This window comes from Pyxicephalus adspersus, chromosome 6 (assembly GCF_032062135.1).
Source record: "Pyxicephalus adspersus chromosome 6, UCB_Pads_2.0, whole genome shotgun sequence".
Lineage (NCBI taxonomy): Eukaryota > Metazoa > Chordata > Amphibia > Anura > Pyxicephalidae > Pyxicephalus > Pyxicephalus adspersus.
In genome coordinates, this window is record NC_092863.1 from 92,519,362 (window position 1) to 92,537,148 (window position 17,787).

Sequence of the window (17,787 nt, forward strand, 5' to 3'; positions counted from 1 at the left end):
TTAGTTTTTTCCATGCCTTCCATAAGCTGCAGGATCGAACCCTACAAAATCCTTCTGATCAACCTGGTAATGTCAAATCTACTTACTAACTTCATGGTGGACATTCCCGGCATCTTGGTGGAAATTGTTGGCACTTGGTACTTGGGTGAGTCCTACTGCAAGATATTTTGGTTCACTGCAAGCCTTTCCATGACCAGCAGTATTCTTACTACCTTTGCCATGAGTGTGTTTTGGTTTCACAAGGTTGTTGGGTCTACCCCTAAAAATTGCAGTATTGTTCAGCAAACTGAAATACGTTTGTTGAGGATTTCCATAAGCCTTGCTTGGTTGGCGTCTATTGTTTTTAGCACACCATTGTTGTATTTCTGTAGCGTGCATATGATAAAGGATGATGAGCATGATGAAAACAAACCAGCCCTTGCAAGGGTTTTTGGCTGCCACGATCACCTTTCTTCTAACTTCCAGTACAATCTGTATATCATAATATATCTCTTATTAGCCAATGCCCTACCAATAATTGGAATGTTTTTTATCAACTTGAGGATCGTCTTGTTTTTAATACACAACAGGAAACGCATCACTGCCTTGAAATGTACTAAAAATAAAGGAACTTCAGCTTTAAATTCACCGGTACCTGCTTGTGGAAACCAACTGGGGACCACGGATAAAGGTTCTGAGGGCCACAATGGTGGTGTATCAAGTTCCTGCAGAGAGGTAAAAGACATGATTTATGAACCACCGCTTTCTTTCCTCCCTTTACCAGCTACAGAACTTGATTTTGTAGACACAGAGGAATTACCAGCCAAGCCTGAAGAAGCAGTAAAAATGATTATAAACAATGTGGACAAAGGAGTTCTCATCCAGAAATTCTTACAGTCCTTTGAAAAAAAGAATGTGAATGCAGAAGATCACAATTGTCCTTCTGCAAGCATAATTTATAACCCTATCATGGTTAACAAAATTCAAAAATCTCAAACTACTGTACTTTGTAACTTGAAGGACAACCATTTACATCTAATCCCTGACAATGACACTGTTTTTGTAGATGGAAATGCAGATCAGCAAATTTGTAACACAAATAGGACTTACACCGCCACCTATTCTCAAGACCAATGTGCCCTAGATGTCAAAGTCCAACCTCCTGGTCCATACCGAAGAAACAATAAAGAGTCCTTGCTGGTGAAAACTTTCACTGCAAATCTCTCTATAACAACACAAATCAGAGCAGCGCTGACCATCATGGCTGTTGTTAGTGTGTTTTCAATATTCTGGGTGACTCACTTGACTTTACGAATCAAAGAAAATGTGAGCAACACAGGGCATGTCATTGACACAGCTAGCCTTATAGCAGCATCATACACTACAATTATTCCATATATATTTATTTATGGCATGAAGAAATGTCCCTGTGGGTAACAAGTACCAACTAGTGCTGTTCTCAGTAACCAATAAAAGTTGTTTTTTTACCTATATCTGTAGATAGAAGTAGTTCTCAAAGTTCTGTGGTTCATGGAGCACTGGAAACTAAACTACAGATTGTAAGCTCTTCGGGGCAGGGTCCGCTCCTCCCGTGTCACTGTCTGTATTCGTCTGTCATTTGCAAACCCTATTTAATGTACAGCGCTGTGTAATATGTTGGAGCTACATAAATCCTGTTTATTATTATTAATAATAATAATAATAATAATAATAATAATACAGATGCAATGCAGCATCCATGCCTATAATGCATACATGTCTATACAGTAAAAAAAAAAATTAGCTCAGTCAGTGTTTTCTTACTTTTCTAGCAGACTAGAGACCATGTTGTTCTTTAGGTGCCTTGCTATAATGTATACTTGGTATATTTTGGCTCTATGTTTAATATATTCTTACAATACACTTTTATTAGATGTGCTTTACTTCTAACTCTTTCAAACAAAATTTAGTTTGCTTTATTTTTTTTTCAGTTCCATTGGGACACACTGATCAAAACTGCTTTCTATCATCACTAGTGTCTTTAAATATTTTCATCATTCTTTTTTGTGCCATTTGTCTATAAGTATAAGTTGAGGAGGTAGAGTTTTCACTTTCCTAATGTTAGTATTATAATTCATAATTTGAGTGGTTGTTGACTGGGTTACAAACAATGGATGAATGTGACACCAAAAAGTCAGTTAGGTTTAATCATCTTTGATAAATGGAATATGTTCAATAACACAACATGGTGATTTTTTTTTTTTTGTGCAGGGCAGTTAGGAGAAACCTATATCAACAAAAATTCTAAATGCCTGCTGCTACCAGCTTAGGCACACCCCATAGCAGAATATTTAAACGTGTCCAGGGATTCTATGCCCAACTCTTTGTGTTCACTAGTTTAAAAGATAGTATCAACTTGCCAGCTCCCATTAACAATTTCTGGATATTTAAAAGATTTAGGTGTTAGGAGTATACTTTTTGCCTTTTACCCCAGCAGGCTTGGCAGAAGGTAGCTTCAACTGGGTATATCAGTGAAAACATGAATAAACTCCTTTCATCAATGCATAATTGATATAATTATTATTATTATTAATAAACATGATTTTGATAGCGCTAGCATATTATGCAGTGCTGTACATTTTATAGGGGTTGCAAATGACAGACAGATACAGACAGTGAAACAGGAGGAGGGTAGGACCCTGCCCTGAAGAGCTTACAATTTACTAGGTGGGGGAAGTAACACACAATAGGATGGGAGATATGTAGTGGTGGGAAGTAGTGATGGTTTCAAGAGACAGAAAAAGATGAGTAAGCAAGTTTAAAAAACTGGGTTTTGAGCACTCTTTTAAATAAGCAGAAAGTAGAAGCAAGCCGAATAAGATGAGGAAAACCATTCCAGAGAGTTGGGGCAGCTCCAGAGAAGTCTTGTATCCGTGCGTGTGATGAGGTTATGAGTGAGGAAGTCATTAGTAGGTCATTGGAGGAGCGGAGAGAGCGGCTGGGGGAGTATTTTTCTACCAGGTCAGAAATGTAAGTGGGACAATAACTGTGGAGGGATTTGAAGTCTGGCTGCAGCATTCATGATAGATTGTAGAGGAGAGAGTCGGGTTAGTGGAATACCAGAGAGGAGGAGGTTACAGTAGTCCAGACGAGAGATAAGAGCATGTACAAGAAGTTTGGTGGTCTCAGAGGACAGGTAGGGGTGGATTTTGGAGATGTTGCGTAGGTGAAAGTGACAGGACCTGGAAATGTTCTGAATATGGGGGGTAAATGAGAGGGCAGAGTCAAAGGTGACACCAAGACAGCGTGCCTGAGGAGAGGGCCGAATAACAGTGTTGTTACAGTTAGATATATGTCAGGGGGAGATTTGGAATATGAAGGGGGGTTGATGAGTTCTGTTTTATCCAGGTTGAGTTTCAGGAATCGGTCAGACATCCATGATGAGATGGCTGACAGGCAGCATGAGACCTTATCCAGGACTGAGGGAGACAGGTCAGGAGTGGACAGATAGATTTGAGTGTCATCAGCATACAGATGGTACTGTAAGCCAAAGGAGGATATGAGACTACCGAGAGAGAAGGTGTACAGAGAAAAGAGAACCGGTCCAAGGACTGACCCTTGGGGAACACCAACAGGGAGGAGAGTGGGCGAGGAGGCATTACCATTGAAAGAAACTTGAAAAGAATGATCAGACAGGAAGCAATCATATGCATGTTGATTAGTGTGAATTATAAGTATTATCTATGGAATTTAGCCTTTCCAATGTTAAAACCCATGGAGAAGCTGTTTGTCTGTAGCTGTGTACCAATCTATGCATTCATAGGACCTCTTGTGCATTTTAGTTTTCTGAGGTTTTGCTCACTACAACTCACAGTGTTGACACTTGGTTTGTACTTTAAAGCAGAGATGCTGGGAAATGTAGTCTGGCCTCTATTGTTCTTTCTACCTTGGATATCACATGGTCACCTCTGATTTATCCTCCCATTTTCTAAATCCAGAGATAAGGGGAAATCAGATGTAGTGCATTATGTGAGCACATTTGGCCAGTAAATCTGACATTCCAGTGGTCCCCAACCTTTTGGAACACGCGGACCACTGAATACATGGATTCCAGACCGCGCATGCGCAGGGGAGCCGGGTGTCACTCAAAGGGCAAGAAACTCTCCCCCATAGTGATGTCATGATGCCAGAACCCCCCATACTCTCCCATTGCAGCTCTGAGCCTGTGAGACATGGTTCATGGTTCTTAAACCCCCTGGGGGTGTACCGGCGAGAGCCATGACCCACTTGTCAGATGGTCCCGGAAATTGGGGACCCCTGTGATATTCAGTCCACCATGTTGCTTCTATACAATGTTTTTTTTTCACCTGACTGCCTATAAAATTGCCTTTTTCCATTTTGAAAGCATGAGAAATAAATGGTTTTATTTTTTTATTCAGTAGATATATTTTCAAATTGGGTCATGCCATCTCTATCTTTTCCTCTGCATCAGCCAGGGGGTTAGGGTTCTGTGGATGCAAGATTTCAATTATTTTTTTTATTCACTGGTTCAATTTAATGGACAGTTTCAACCAATGTAATTAAAGACTAAACTGTGTCTTACACTCATCTTTTGCTCCATTTCTATTCTGCCTTTTACGTCATACAATAAAGGGATTACACTTTAATGAGACACGACACATCCTACCAGAATATAACTGACAATTAATTTCAGGAACTCGCACAGAAAATCCCTACAGATAAAGATGAAACCCAAGCAGATTTATACACATCCTTTGACACAGGTATGTGTTTATTAAAAATATATATATTTTTTTATTCTGGAGCATAGGAACCTGAACATGACCTAAAAATCAATGCAACATTGGTAACACTAGTCACAGGCTGCGGTGGGTTATTAACTTGTTTATATTACCTGGAAATGGCTGCATCATTTCTGAATTACAGGATCAGTTGTAATTGCAAGTCTTGTGCTAAGCAATGTAGTTCACATGAATGTACAGTCGTCAAAAAAGTTTATACACCCCATGGAATTTAATGTTCTTTTCAACAAAACAGGCAAACATTAGGTCTTGATTTAAACAGTGCCTACAGTAAAATGTGATATACTGGTACTTGAAAACAGAAAAAAATAAAAACACTAAGAACGTTTTGCTTTTTCAATTTTTTATTCAACATAAATAATAATAGATGTGAGGAGCATTTGGGAAAAAGAAAGTACACATGTCCCTAAAAGCTGGCATTGTCCTCTTGTACCCTTCATGCTAAACGTATTCCATTGCAGTGTTTGCGGGTTTACTTTCATTATCCATTTAAAAATCCTCAACATTTTTCTGGTAATTAAATTAGTTTTTTGACTAGGCCAATTAATAGCTCTCCATTTTATTCTTGGTGGATTAGCCATTGTGCTTCAGATCATACTTTTGTTGAATTTTTTCAAGTTTAACTTTTGGAAAGATGCCCTCACATTCCCATCCAGCACACTTTGATATAATGCAGAGTTCATAGTTGACTCACTGGGCTTGATATACTAAAGCTCTCCAAGGCTGGAGAAGATACACTTTCATCAGTGAAGCTGGGTGAGCCAGCAAACCGGAAATAGATTTCTTCAAAGTCATTTGCTATTTGTTAGCAAATGTTTTCAATCCTGAACCAGACCCATTTGAGGTTTGCTGGATCACCCAGCTTCACTGATGAAGGTCTGTCCTCTCCGGAGAGCTTTAATAAATCAGGTCCAGTGACTACAAGCTGCCCAGGCCCTAAAAGCACAAATCAATGCCCAACTGTAACATCTCCATCAGTTTCCTTCTTCCGAAATGCTGCCTTCAATTTGCCATTAATGTAATTTGGTACTTTGGACAAACAACTCTCAAACAGTCCCCAGCACTTTCATCCAGAAGGATCAGTCTTGCCTGTATATTCCAAAAAAAAAAAAACTATAAACTTGCTTCAATGTTCCATTTAGAAAATACAGGTTTTTTTTAATCTGGCACACCTTTGATGCAGTTTTATCCAATTGTAGATCTATGCACTATGACAGTTTTTAAGAGTAAACTGTTTATCCTACAATATAATTTTGGGGTTATTGTAGACGTTTAACATCAGACAACTCCTAGATAAAAAAAAGTAATTTGAAAAATTACAGGCATTTAAAAAAAGGCCTTAGAGAGCTCATTTTAACTTGACCCCACACAAATCAAGCGCAAGGAGGACTTCAAACCCTGCATGTGTGATGGGTTCCACAACCATACTCTCCGAGGGACATTTTAGACTTGTGGAAAACAACAGGAGCAGTTGAGAACCACTTTGTTGAAGCTGTTGCCTTTGTATTGTGCTGAGGTTGCAGCACAGCTCCTGGAAGTGACATGTTGGTTCTGGTCAGGCCGTTCCTTTTCGTCCTCCGAAACAAGAACTGCACTGCCACTGTAAAAACAAGGACAACGCATGCAAACGTGATTTCCTGTTCATGTGTGCATAGCAGCAGTTCACTTTGGGCCGGAGAGTGGCTAACTGTGATTATCCACCGCAAGTCTGAAAGGTGTCTAAGGAGGTTTTTAATTATTGGTACAAAAATATAAATCACCCTATTTCACATTTTTGGATTGAAAGGTGTGGTAAATAATGGGTTGTACTTTTTTTCCCCACTCACCAAATCTCTATTTTCAGTATTTAATATTATGAGAATTAATACAGTATGTCAATATCAAGCACCATTTGTTCAAGTATGTCACTGCTATCATTCCCTTTACCTATAAGCACTGTTAGAATATATGTTTCCTTGTTTAAGTATGCTAAAAACAATTACTTTTTCATTTGAAGTTAGTTGTCTGGAGTTCAACTTTAAAATAGACTTGGTATGAAAGAAGTTTGGAAGTCACAATTGCAGATCTCCAAAAAATGTTAGTTGGCTGACTGTCATGTAAATGTGACAATAGTGTCCCAATACAGGATTTTATCAGTTTAAAGACCTGAGAAACAGAGACCAGATTAAAAAACAGCAGTTAGGGCAAAACACACAAAGGGATTAGCTGTTTATTCTGATGTATCTGTAATTTACATTTTATTATACCTCAAGCACTGCTGCTGAATGGATGTTTCTTTTGTGGATGTTTAAGACATCCAAAGCGGTTTAATACTATTAGGGTGAGAAAATTGTGACGGCCACTCCAGAACCTGGAAGCAGTGCAGGCACTGAGGTGTCAATTTGGCATATGTCAGGTAGTTGTTGGAAAATCATGGTCCTATGTACAGCTCCTGGGCTGATAAAGTAAACTTTTCCCATATTTGAAAGTTTTCCCAATATTGTTCAATAGTATACTGGATGAATGCTGCCACCAATCTTACATACATTTCCTGTAACACTGTAGTGCTGCACAGCTAGAGACAGATATTAGGTCAAATGCAGTTATTCACTGAATTTGAAATTGTCATTCACTATCCAAAATATTACATTATGAATTGCTAAATATAGAGCTGCATTCATGTTTGTCTTTTTTAAGTTTAGAGTTCAGCCTCAATCAGTGAGCATTAAATGGGGCCAACAAGCAACTTCACTTTAGAATGGGAAATCAGGAATACTGTACATGAAGCGGGAGTATTTTCTAAAAACCAGAATCACAAGAAGCACAAGAGAATCCAGCAATTGTCACAAAGTTTAGTAAAATTTTTTTTTTTATAGAATTGACAAAATTATCAACAGGATTCCAAATGAACAGAGACATGCTGTGATCCGAGACAGTTTACGAAGATTTTATCTGTGCACAATTGACAGCGTTTCTGTTCACTGGCCTCTGGGGCACAACTGGTGTTTTAATTTGTACAAATGCAGAACAGGTATTGGTGTAAATGAAATAAAAATGCAGTATGTTGGCAGTGCTCCTGCTAATGTACAACTGGTAAATTGCACCATGACCAAATGTGCAGAATATAATTTTTTTCACATCTCTGCAATTATATTTGCAAAAATAACAGCATTTATCCAAAGGCTTACAAACCCCACTCTGTGCTAGACCAGCTGGAGTTAGCATGCCAGACATTAGAGGCACACACAATTCTGTCCAAAGAAGGAGCCAAGACTGAAGACATCTGCAGTTTAATCCTTTCTAAGTGCTTATTGGCTTGCCACCGACTTTTATTCAGTTCATGGTTGCTGGCTGGGAGGGAACTAATTTAAACCTCACTCAAGAACTCAATCTTTCTAGTTTAGCTTGTAATGATTTGAAGTTCCCAATGCGTGTGTGTACTGCAGGGGTTGGGTCCATGGACTGGAGTTCAACGAGATAGCAAGCAATGTCATCCAAGCAAATCGTAGTAAACCTCCGTCTAAAAAAATAAATAAATAAAATAAACAAATATAATTTGTGTTATAAAAATATATATGCTTTAAAAAAAAACTCTTACATTTAACTTCTTCCTGCCAAGAGTCTAAATAAAAATTTGACAGGTTCCCTATAGTGATGACCAAGGAAGTAAGCGACGGCTAGGTTTGAGAGCCATTAGCCACGCAACGATTCTCACACAGGGAGAATGTATTCAGTTATCCCCAGCATTAGGGATTGTTATTGGGATATTTTAATAAAAGTACTCTTCAGACCTTCTAGTAGACAATTTGAATAACTGGTGGCTGTTGGTGCCAAACTGACCCCAAAATCTCCAAACCCTCAACTAGGAACCAATCAGGTGGTTCCTAGTCACGGAAATCACTAGGTGGGCTGGTTTAACATGCAGGGTGGAGGATTTGCTGACAACCATTTAGCCTACAGATGACCTGAAGCTATATGATGTCAGTGTTAATTTGTTTACAGCAGCAAATGACACATAAATAGTCTTTTAATAATAAAAACAACATTACAGTGTTTCTTATTAAATAATTTCATATATTTTCAAATTCAAATCAGTGTTGATTCCACTCCCCACCCTGCAGCATTAGGTCTAGGTGGTAAACCCTTTTTGCCAGCTGATTGTATCTGGCTGACCATGCTCCTATTACTGACACATAATGCTATAGCCATAACTCTACTGTGTCCACCCCCAAATGAATTATCCTAAAAGTTATTGCTCTCACCTTTCATAACTTGGCACTTTGCTGGGGTCTTGTACATATCCAGAGAGCAGGATGTGAATACAGTCTAAGAGGTGTAATGGCTTCTTCATTCTGTTCCAGGAAGGGTCCTAAACAGAGCATAGAGGAATATCAGAATTACACATTCATACACAGCAACACATGAATCCACTGCTATCAGCATGAAATTCAACTAAAGGGGGATGGATGTAAGCAACATCCAGCACGGTGGCTCAGAGGTTAGCACTCTGGCCTTTGCAGCGCTGTGTCCCAGGTTCGAATCTCGGCCAGGATATTATCTGCATGGAGTTTGAGCAGGTTTCCTCCCACATTCCAAAAACATGCAGTTAGGTTAATAGGCTTCCCCACAAAATTGACCTTAGACTGTATTAAAGACATATGGCTGAGGTAGGGACATTAGATTCTGAGCTCCCCTGAGGGACAGCTAGGGACATGACTATGGAATATGTACAGCACTGCGTAATATGTCGGCGCTATATAAATACTGTGTAATAATAAAAATAACATGGTTTAGGGTAAAATAAGCTAGAACCAAATAAAAGGCTTTAGATAAGCTGTGACTATCTACTACTGGCTATACATAATAACTACATTTCCCTGGTGTGAACAATCACATTATACATATGACTGTATGGTAAAAAAAAGTCACACACTACTGCATAAAATAAACAATCACATAGTAATAAAACTCATATTTGTTTTATATACAGTGAAGTGAAAAATTAAATTTTATTTATTCATTTTTTAAATTTTATTAAAAGAATATGAACTTTGTACAGGGCTGCGTAATATGATGGTGCTATATAAATACTGTGTAATAATAATAATGGAATTGTGAAATTATGATAAGGCGTAGCCATGAGAATGGTCAGTGGCATGCCCGTAGTTCATTCCAATCTCAATGACTTCAATCTTAAAATAGGTGTTAGGGAGGGTTTGAGTCAGGCAAATTAAAGGGGTTTAGTATTGTTTTTTTTTTTTTTTAATTTGTGAGACAGGGATGAGGGCTACCAATGATACCCAAAGGTGGGTTTTAAGATGCAAATATGACACCCCTACTCATACACTTACCCTTGCTTTAAACAGGTGGTCATAAACTTCAAGTAACTTTGGAATGGTCACATCAATTTCTTGCATGGTTTGAGTTACATAGCCTACATCCCAGTTCAATGTGCACACTTGTTGTTCGAGGTACTGCACCAAAAATTCTTCAAAGAAAAAAAAATAAAAAACGCAAATAAGTTTAGGTTAGTATAAAAAAAAAAAGTATGCAAAATCATAATTTTAAAGCAGAATGCCAGCTGAGATGTTTCACCTGTCAAAGGCTTCTTATTTATGTCTACCCAGGACTTAATTTACACTGTTGGACTATAGTGGGAATGGACAGATGGAGCAGTAATATATTTTTACTGCTGTGCAAAAGAAAGTCTGTATACTTGGCCCTTACTATACCTTGCACTACTAAATATAAAGCCAAAACGACAGCTCCTGTGTTTGTCCCAACAGGTTCACTTTGTAGGATTATACAGATTGAAGGTCTTCAGAGTGTACAATCTACTTAGGGCAGAGACATGTTAGTGATCCCTGGTTTATGGTTTACTGCTCTTCCGTTGTTTGATGAAAAATAATTACTAGCCTGTATAAATTAAACATATTATTGTTCCCTTTTGAGGCAGCCATTCAGTGTCTCCAGACTGAGCAGAATGAAGAAAGAACTTCTAGGAGATAATGTAAAATTCAGGATTTGGAAGGACTTTCAATCACCTGTACAGCATATCCCTTCTGATCTGGTAAATCTACAGATAATGAACATGAGATGTCATAAACAAGATCTCAAGGGAGACAATCTTTGCAGTCATCTCCTTTGTGATTTAAATGGCAGGTACACCAGAAAAAAACACTCCGCTTTTAAAAAGCAAACAAACTGACATCACTTCCAGGCAAGAAGAAATGTCAGAGGTCAGCAGATAACTAATTAAGCCATAGTGTGTGGTAAAAACAAGCAAGAATGTTAAAAACCATGCACAGGAACAGTTCCACCTACAAAAGGATTAAGATTTTTTTTTACATTCAGTCCTGTAATTAACACAGCTCAGTCACATATAACAAAGAGGCTAATGACCTGCTGTTTACCGCTGAAGTTTAGAGAGATAGCTATTTACAACCTGTGATTAGGCAATAGACTTGTGAGGTTTTTTTTTTCTGCTGTCTCTTTTTGTCAGCATGTTCTTGCTGTACAATTGATTCAGTAAAGCACCTATTCCTTATCTGCTGCTATATAGAGGAGATTAAAATCAGGAATTTAAACTAGTTGCATGTAAAATTGAGGTCATCTAATTTTTTTACACCTTTATGTTATATAGGGGTTTACCCATGACATTAGCTTTGCAGGGCATTTCTAATAGAGAAAGTACTACTGTCCCAATTGTAATTTGTTCCATTTGATTCTTCATATACCCTATATCAGTGGTCCCCAACCCCCGGGATGTGGACCAATGCCGGTCCTTGGCTGGTGATTTGGGGGGCGCAAATGACAGGAGGCAGAAGGCCCTTCATACACTGCTCTAAAGCTAGTGACAGCAGGAGCGCAACCAGCGGGAGTGTGGGTAGCTCTCCTCACACTACTTACACAGGAGATGCTGAGAATGACAGAGCAATGTATGTACGGCTTAGACATCTCTGCAATTCCCAGCAGCTCTGCCACCTGACAGAACAATGGCTCTCTTACATTACTCTGCTATTCACAGCTAGTGTGCTGACAGGAGGCCGAACTGCTGAGAATAGCAGAGGAGTGTAAGCTGTACATATATCAGGCCCTAGCAAAATTTTATTCTATGTTACCGGATCCAGCCGTCAGAAAGGTTGGGGACCACTGCCCTATCTGGAACATATTAATACCTCATCTAAACCGTATTCAGCTTTTGCTTCAATCAAATAGTTAAGCCTGCTAAATGTGAAAAGAAGCACAAATTATGATGCACTTGCTGAAAATAATACACATGAAACACTTAAATACAATCTTTCCAAATGTTAAAACAATACATAGTTTAAAAAATTTATTTTAATTCTATTCTTTTCCAGATTTAGATTACTACTATCTATGTATGACAGATAAGCCAACTCACCTAGAGGGAAGTATCGGGGGTTGCCAACATAGATCCTGCCAAGTGCTATTAACTTTAGGTTTAAGGACTGCATCCGATCCGCAGCGCCCATTGCAATGCTGTCACTCAATTCTAAAAGGAAAAAATAAGACATCCTGTTAAAAACTTTTAACTACTAAAAACTGATGAAGTGAAAACTACAGAAAAGCCAACATGCACTCAGTATTTTTTTAATGCAGGTTTCCTTTTAAAGGAAGTCTGTGCTTAGAAAGTAACAACAACATTCCTGTTTTGCTAAAAATACTAAATGCCTTGCTGTCAAGCTGATCCAGTCTTTTCAATACATTAGGCCTGAATAATTATTGCTCTCCTAGAGAAAATAGACTAAAATAGACTATCATTGGTCAATCTGAGTGAGCAAGAAAAAGATCTGCAGCCCATATTATAAAAATGAGTCATAACATTTTGGCTGCAGTATGTGGAACCCTACATTATTAGCCCTTCATTACAAATACGTTTTGACCTTGGTCAAGTGTCTCAAAGCATGCAGTCAGACAGGAATCTAATAATTTCAGAGCGAGGTCAGCAAAAGAATCCAGCATATTCCTCTGTATGGTTTCCTCTTAAGTACTGGTAATCATGCAAGATGCCTTCTGATTGCAACAAAGGCGGCAAAAATTGTTAACCGCTTTATTCAGAAGTACTGACAAACAACTTTCCTTCCCTGGTGTTCAAGATAAAACTCATTCCACATTGAAAGAATGCAATATCTTTACCTCTTTCTATGATTTCCTGCCACAAATTCTGCACCAGGATGGGGTCTGAATGACCAGCACAGTGAATAATTGCCAGCTTGCACTCTGACAGCTTGAATGGATCAGCAAATTCCCCATATAACTGGAAAGTAATAGAGAAAAATAAACTTTTAGATTGGCAGCAGTGCATGATCAGATCATATATATAGTATGACTTCTTCATTGTTATCAAAAGTACATGAAAAGTTTTAAAATTGTGTCTTGTTTCTAAAGAAAGTTATGGACCGCCATACTTGCCTTGCTTTACTATTTAGTAAGTCACTCACCTGGAACAAGACAGGTGAATACTGGAATATTTGCTATATCCAAAATCCAGATCAATGGAGAAGATAATGTTGCACTTCATAAATGATCATTATCTTTAAAGGACAAGTATACTTTTAGAAATCAGTTTTTTTTATATTACCAAATATTACCATGATGCCTGGTTTAAAAAATAGTTTTGTCCCTTTTCTGTCGATATACCCTGTGAGAACCTGTCAGGTGTTGCACAGTTTTTGCAACAAAAGCTTTTTCTGGCGGGTCCTCTTTCTACTGAACATGTGCACTGTGGCCCCATACTCATGGTGGCCTCCAGCAAACCAGTGCAATACAGTGCATCATATGAATGTATATCACCAAGATGCAAGTTTATGGTGTTTTTCCCCCCACAACAGCTGTGCAATAACCAGGCAGGACTGGATAATGATGGCTGGTACAAGAAAGTAAAAATATTGTACCAGACAGGCTGCCCTCAGTGCGTGTAAGTGAATATATTAAAAGACAACTCTACTGACATGAGTCATTTAAGCTCCTCTTGGGCCACCAAACCACAAATCACACAAGCTTATCTCTCTCACTACGCCATCACGGAAGGAAGAGCTTGTAAATATTGCACTTACAAGAATGGAGTGAACATGAAGGAGCAATATTGTGTGAACAAAGTCCATTATTAAAGCTGAACTCCAAGATCTAAAAATAAATAAGTTCTCTTGCAGTGGGGCTACCAGTACATTGCAAAGTTTTAATGCTTGTTTTTGTCATTGGGGCACATAAGAAGGTTTTTAATGTATGTTTTATCTTATACCTTCTGTCTTATTCTTTGGGATCTTGGAGATGGGCTCTCTGCCTCCTTACTTACAATGCAGGACTATTGGTATTAGAGGACACTAGGTAACAGGTGCTTTTTACTGCCTCCACCATGACCTAACCAAGCATTCAACCACTGTTGGGGTGGATGTCATACATTTATTTTTTATTATTTTTTTTCCATAGTTTCCATGGCTTTAAAATACACAGACTAGTTACTCTAGGGTGTTTATAAAAACATACCTTTGTAACATCCATAAGCCCTGAATCCAGCTGTGCCACAGCATCTTGCACTGAGGGATGTTCTGAATATCGCCTAATTAATGTATCCTGGATCTGAAGTTGTATTCTAGCAACCTGATAAAAAACAAAACAAAAAAAAAATGTGTTAAAACACAAACAAATAGGAGCAGATATCAGATAAAATTCTGCATGTATATATAACATTAAGTAGCTAGACCATGCTTACATCATTCCCTTTATATTTTACTGGCTGGATTCACACCTGTCCACTCCGAATGTCAATAAATGTTAGTTTGAGCATTTATAGGTTTCATTAAGGCAGCCAACTCAAATAAAACAAGACATGCACAGGTTCAGAAACAGTGCATCAAAACACATGGAAGTGTTTATTGTACAATTTGTGCACTGTAACACAAGTAAAAGTCAGTAAGGTTTACTGGGATACTATTCAGCAAGCACATCAATGTTCACAATCATTACAGTTGCTATTACATGGTTCATAAAGGAAGTATTGTTTTTCCGCCTGTTTCAGTAGGAAACTCCTCTGTATTCTCCCATCTACTCCAATAGGCTCACATGTTAAGGTTGCAGGGAACAGTAATAAAGTAGAAAGTCTAGGAGTTACTATCCTCTGTAACTCATTTCTACTGTTTAAAGATAAAGCATCAAATTGTGTTTATCCAGATTTTATCTGAAGGATGTAATGCAGAATACTTTAATCAATCTGTTGCTTGATATTGCGAGGTTACTCCAATAAAAAACAGCACCAAATCTCAGGTGGGTTGGGACAGCATATAAAGAACAAATAAGAGATAGGTGTATTAGATATTGAACAAGATATTAAGGTGTATTAAATATTGTATAAGATATTGAGGTGTATTAGGACAAACAATATAACAGATATGAGTATTTGATTTATAATAGATTTAGATAAGCCTTGCAATCTACAGGCATAACCTTATATCAAGACTACCAAAAGGGCTTTATACAGATTTGTAACAAAAAGTCCGAAATGTGTAATGGTTCACAACTCCTAACAAGCAGTCTGCAAAGCTGGCAATTTTTATTTTTTTTATTTGCAGCATTTCATATAACTTTAGAAGACTCTTATAGTGGACTGGTGTAGTGCATAACTGATAATATGCAATTCTATAACAAACATCAGGCAATGGTGAATCGTTACCTCCATTTTCTCCTCTAACTCATGCAGGAATTCCCCATCAGAAGGCAGAGAAGACACCCCAGTAGAGCTTTTGGCACTCAGGATGGCTCTAGACAGGTACTCAATCCTCTGCTTCAGTGATATGTCTGTGCTGGAATGGAAGACAAACATATAACTATACCAATTTTACAAATAACATAGAGATGTGCAAATAGTGCAAGTTCTTAACACAAGTTAACATAAAACTGCAAAAAATGCAATCCCGCAGGGTAGTCAGATCCCTACCGGGGGCGTATTGCATCAGGTGCCATGTCGTCCCGACATTCGTCCTGGGCACTGCCAGCTTCTCTTTTTCTTCCTACGTCACCCGACCCAGGCGTGAAGTCGGGTGATGTAGGATGAAAAAAAAAAAAATTTGCCGATCTCACTGCACATGCGTGAGATCGGCAAATTTTACTTTGTGCAAACAGGCGCAGAAGGAGCGCCCAAGATGCCTGACATAGGTATCCCGGCACTCTCATTCAATCTCGACCACCTAGGCAATCGAGATCTAGAGGGCGGTGCTGCATTCCTTTTTTTTTTTTGTTTAAAAAAAAAAAAAAAAAAAAAAACAGAATATTTACCGTACATAAAAGGGTTGTCCACCTTTTTATGTAAAGTGAAAATTCTAATTTTAGGTACGCTTCATATCCATCTGGATATTAATTTCTTACAATACCTCATGCAGCAGCGATCAGACTGGGGGTATGATGCAGAGCTCATGTGTTAACAAGGAAAATGCTGAATGAAGGAGAAAGCAGTTTGACAGAGATAAGCTTATCTGTTGGCTGCTTCTACTTTCATCTTCTAGTCACAAGCTGGTAGGGGAGCAGAGAAAAATCAGGTCACATCCCCTGCCAATCAGGGCTTTGCCATGCAGGTGAGCTGTGTAAATACCAAAACTAGATAAACTAAAATACAAATCCTTTAGCTGGTAACACAGAAAAATGTGTCCATTCCATGTATGAATTTAGGCTAAATGCTAAACTTTTTACAGAGTTTCTCTAAAGGAAACTGAAGGAAAAAAAAAAAAAAAAAAAAAAAAAAGAATTTAAACCTAGAAATAGCATTGTTTACCTAGGCATGTCAGCTAGCTTAGCCACAACTCTTGCGGCACTGCTGAAATTTCGATTCTTCTCATAGTATCTCCACTGAAGATCCATATAGCGAACTTTGTTTTGATCGAGCTTGGCCATGCGCACAAGATGAGGCTCCAAATATGGAGAGTTCAGCTACAAAATACATTAGGATGTGAATATGTGGGAATACTGCACATATGGAAATACAAACAGGGAATGCAGGAAAAGGTATGGTTAGACATAAACACACTCACCTCCAGCAGCTTGTCTGTGAGATCTGCTTGTATCAGCCAATTAAACAGGGCAATGTTAAAGAGTTCATCAGTTGAACGTTGAGCCAATTTCAACATCTGTTCAAACTGAAATTAGAAAAGGTAATACATCTTTTGATTTTAGATTGCTTGATAGAAAATATGTGGTAATTTTTCAACCACAAGTTTATTAATTTTTTTTAAACAAAAGATCAGAATGCCCGAGGGTTTGTGTAAATGGCGTTAAAGAGTTTCTTCAAGGATGAAATTGGCAGTTTTATGAATTGAAGCACAAATTACCTCAATGGGACTTGTAGAAAAAAAGAACTAATAAAATGCTTTGCTCTGCCAGCTGGGGGTAACTAATAATAATGCAAGGTTTATTTCTGTAAAATCTCCAGGTAATCATGGGACAATATTGAAAGACAAGAGGGAAAAATAAAAAAAAACGGGCAAACATTATAATAATCTTCTTAAATGGGAAAAACAGGAACATTAAAATGTCCTACCTCAGTAACATCTGGAAAACGAACCTCTTGCTTCCAGTGCAAACCCCCAAATGGGGCAGAATGACCTCCCTTTTTTGCCCAGTGTCTACCCTCCAAAGTGTATGGTATAAAACCCAAAAGGCATGGCACACAAAAATCCACAATTGTGGCTTAAACATGCAGAGGGTGACAATCAATATAATCTGCTATTGAGTATTGTAAATATAATATTGAAATACATGTGGGTATAAGGGATTTTTCAGTTATAATGGAAAAAATGTAACTGCTTCAGCTTATCTAAAAAGAAAGAAATGCCAGGTGTTGGTGAAATCTGCAGATGCTGCTCTTCAGTGTAGTCACGGACAATGTTAACCAGATAGTAATTTTACTGACAATAAAATGAAAAGAAAAGGGGTTGGCCACAAAAGTACAAGAAACTGCAGTAAGGAACGTACTGCCAAATACACAGTCATATACACAATACCACACTGAGCATAA

At 38.1% G+C, this 17,787-nt stretch overlaps 1 protein-coding gene across 1 annotated transcript in view; it reads right to left on the bottom strand.

Moving 5' to 3' along the window:
• Positions 1-5,107: 5,107 nt before the first annotated feature.
• The window catches only part of NUP155 (nucleoporin 155), a 37,607-nt gene continuing 24,927 nt past the window's right edge, over positions 5,108-17,787 (bottom strand). Inside the window, exons 27-35 of the mRNA XM_072416609.1 lie at positions 16,805-16,909; positions 16,549-16,703; positions 15,454-15,583; positions 14,271-14,384; positions 12,921-13,041; positions 12,166-12,276; positions 10,112-10,248; positions 9,023-9,129; positions 5,108-8,280 (exon numbers count right to left, since the gene is read on the bottom strand). Of these exons, the coding sequence (XP_072272710.1) occupies positions 8,139-8,280; positions 9,023-9,129; positions 10,112-10,248; positions 12,166-12,276; positions 12,921-13,041; positions 14,271-14,384; positions 15,454-15,583; positions 16,549-16,703; positions 16,805-16,909 (1,122 nt within the window). The 3' untranslated portion in view covers positions 5,108-8,138. The remainder of the gene's footprint in view (positions 8,281-9,022; positions 9,130-10,111; positions 10,249-12,165; positions 12,277-12,920; positions 13,042-14,270; positions 14,385-15,453; positions 15,584-16,548; positions 16,704-16,804; positions 16,910-17,787) is intronic.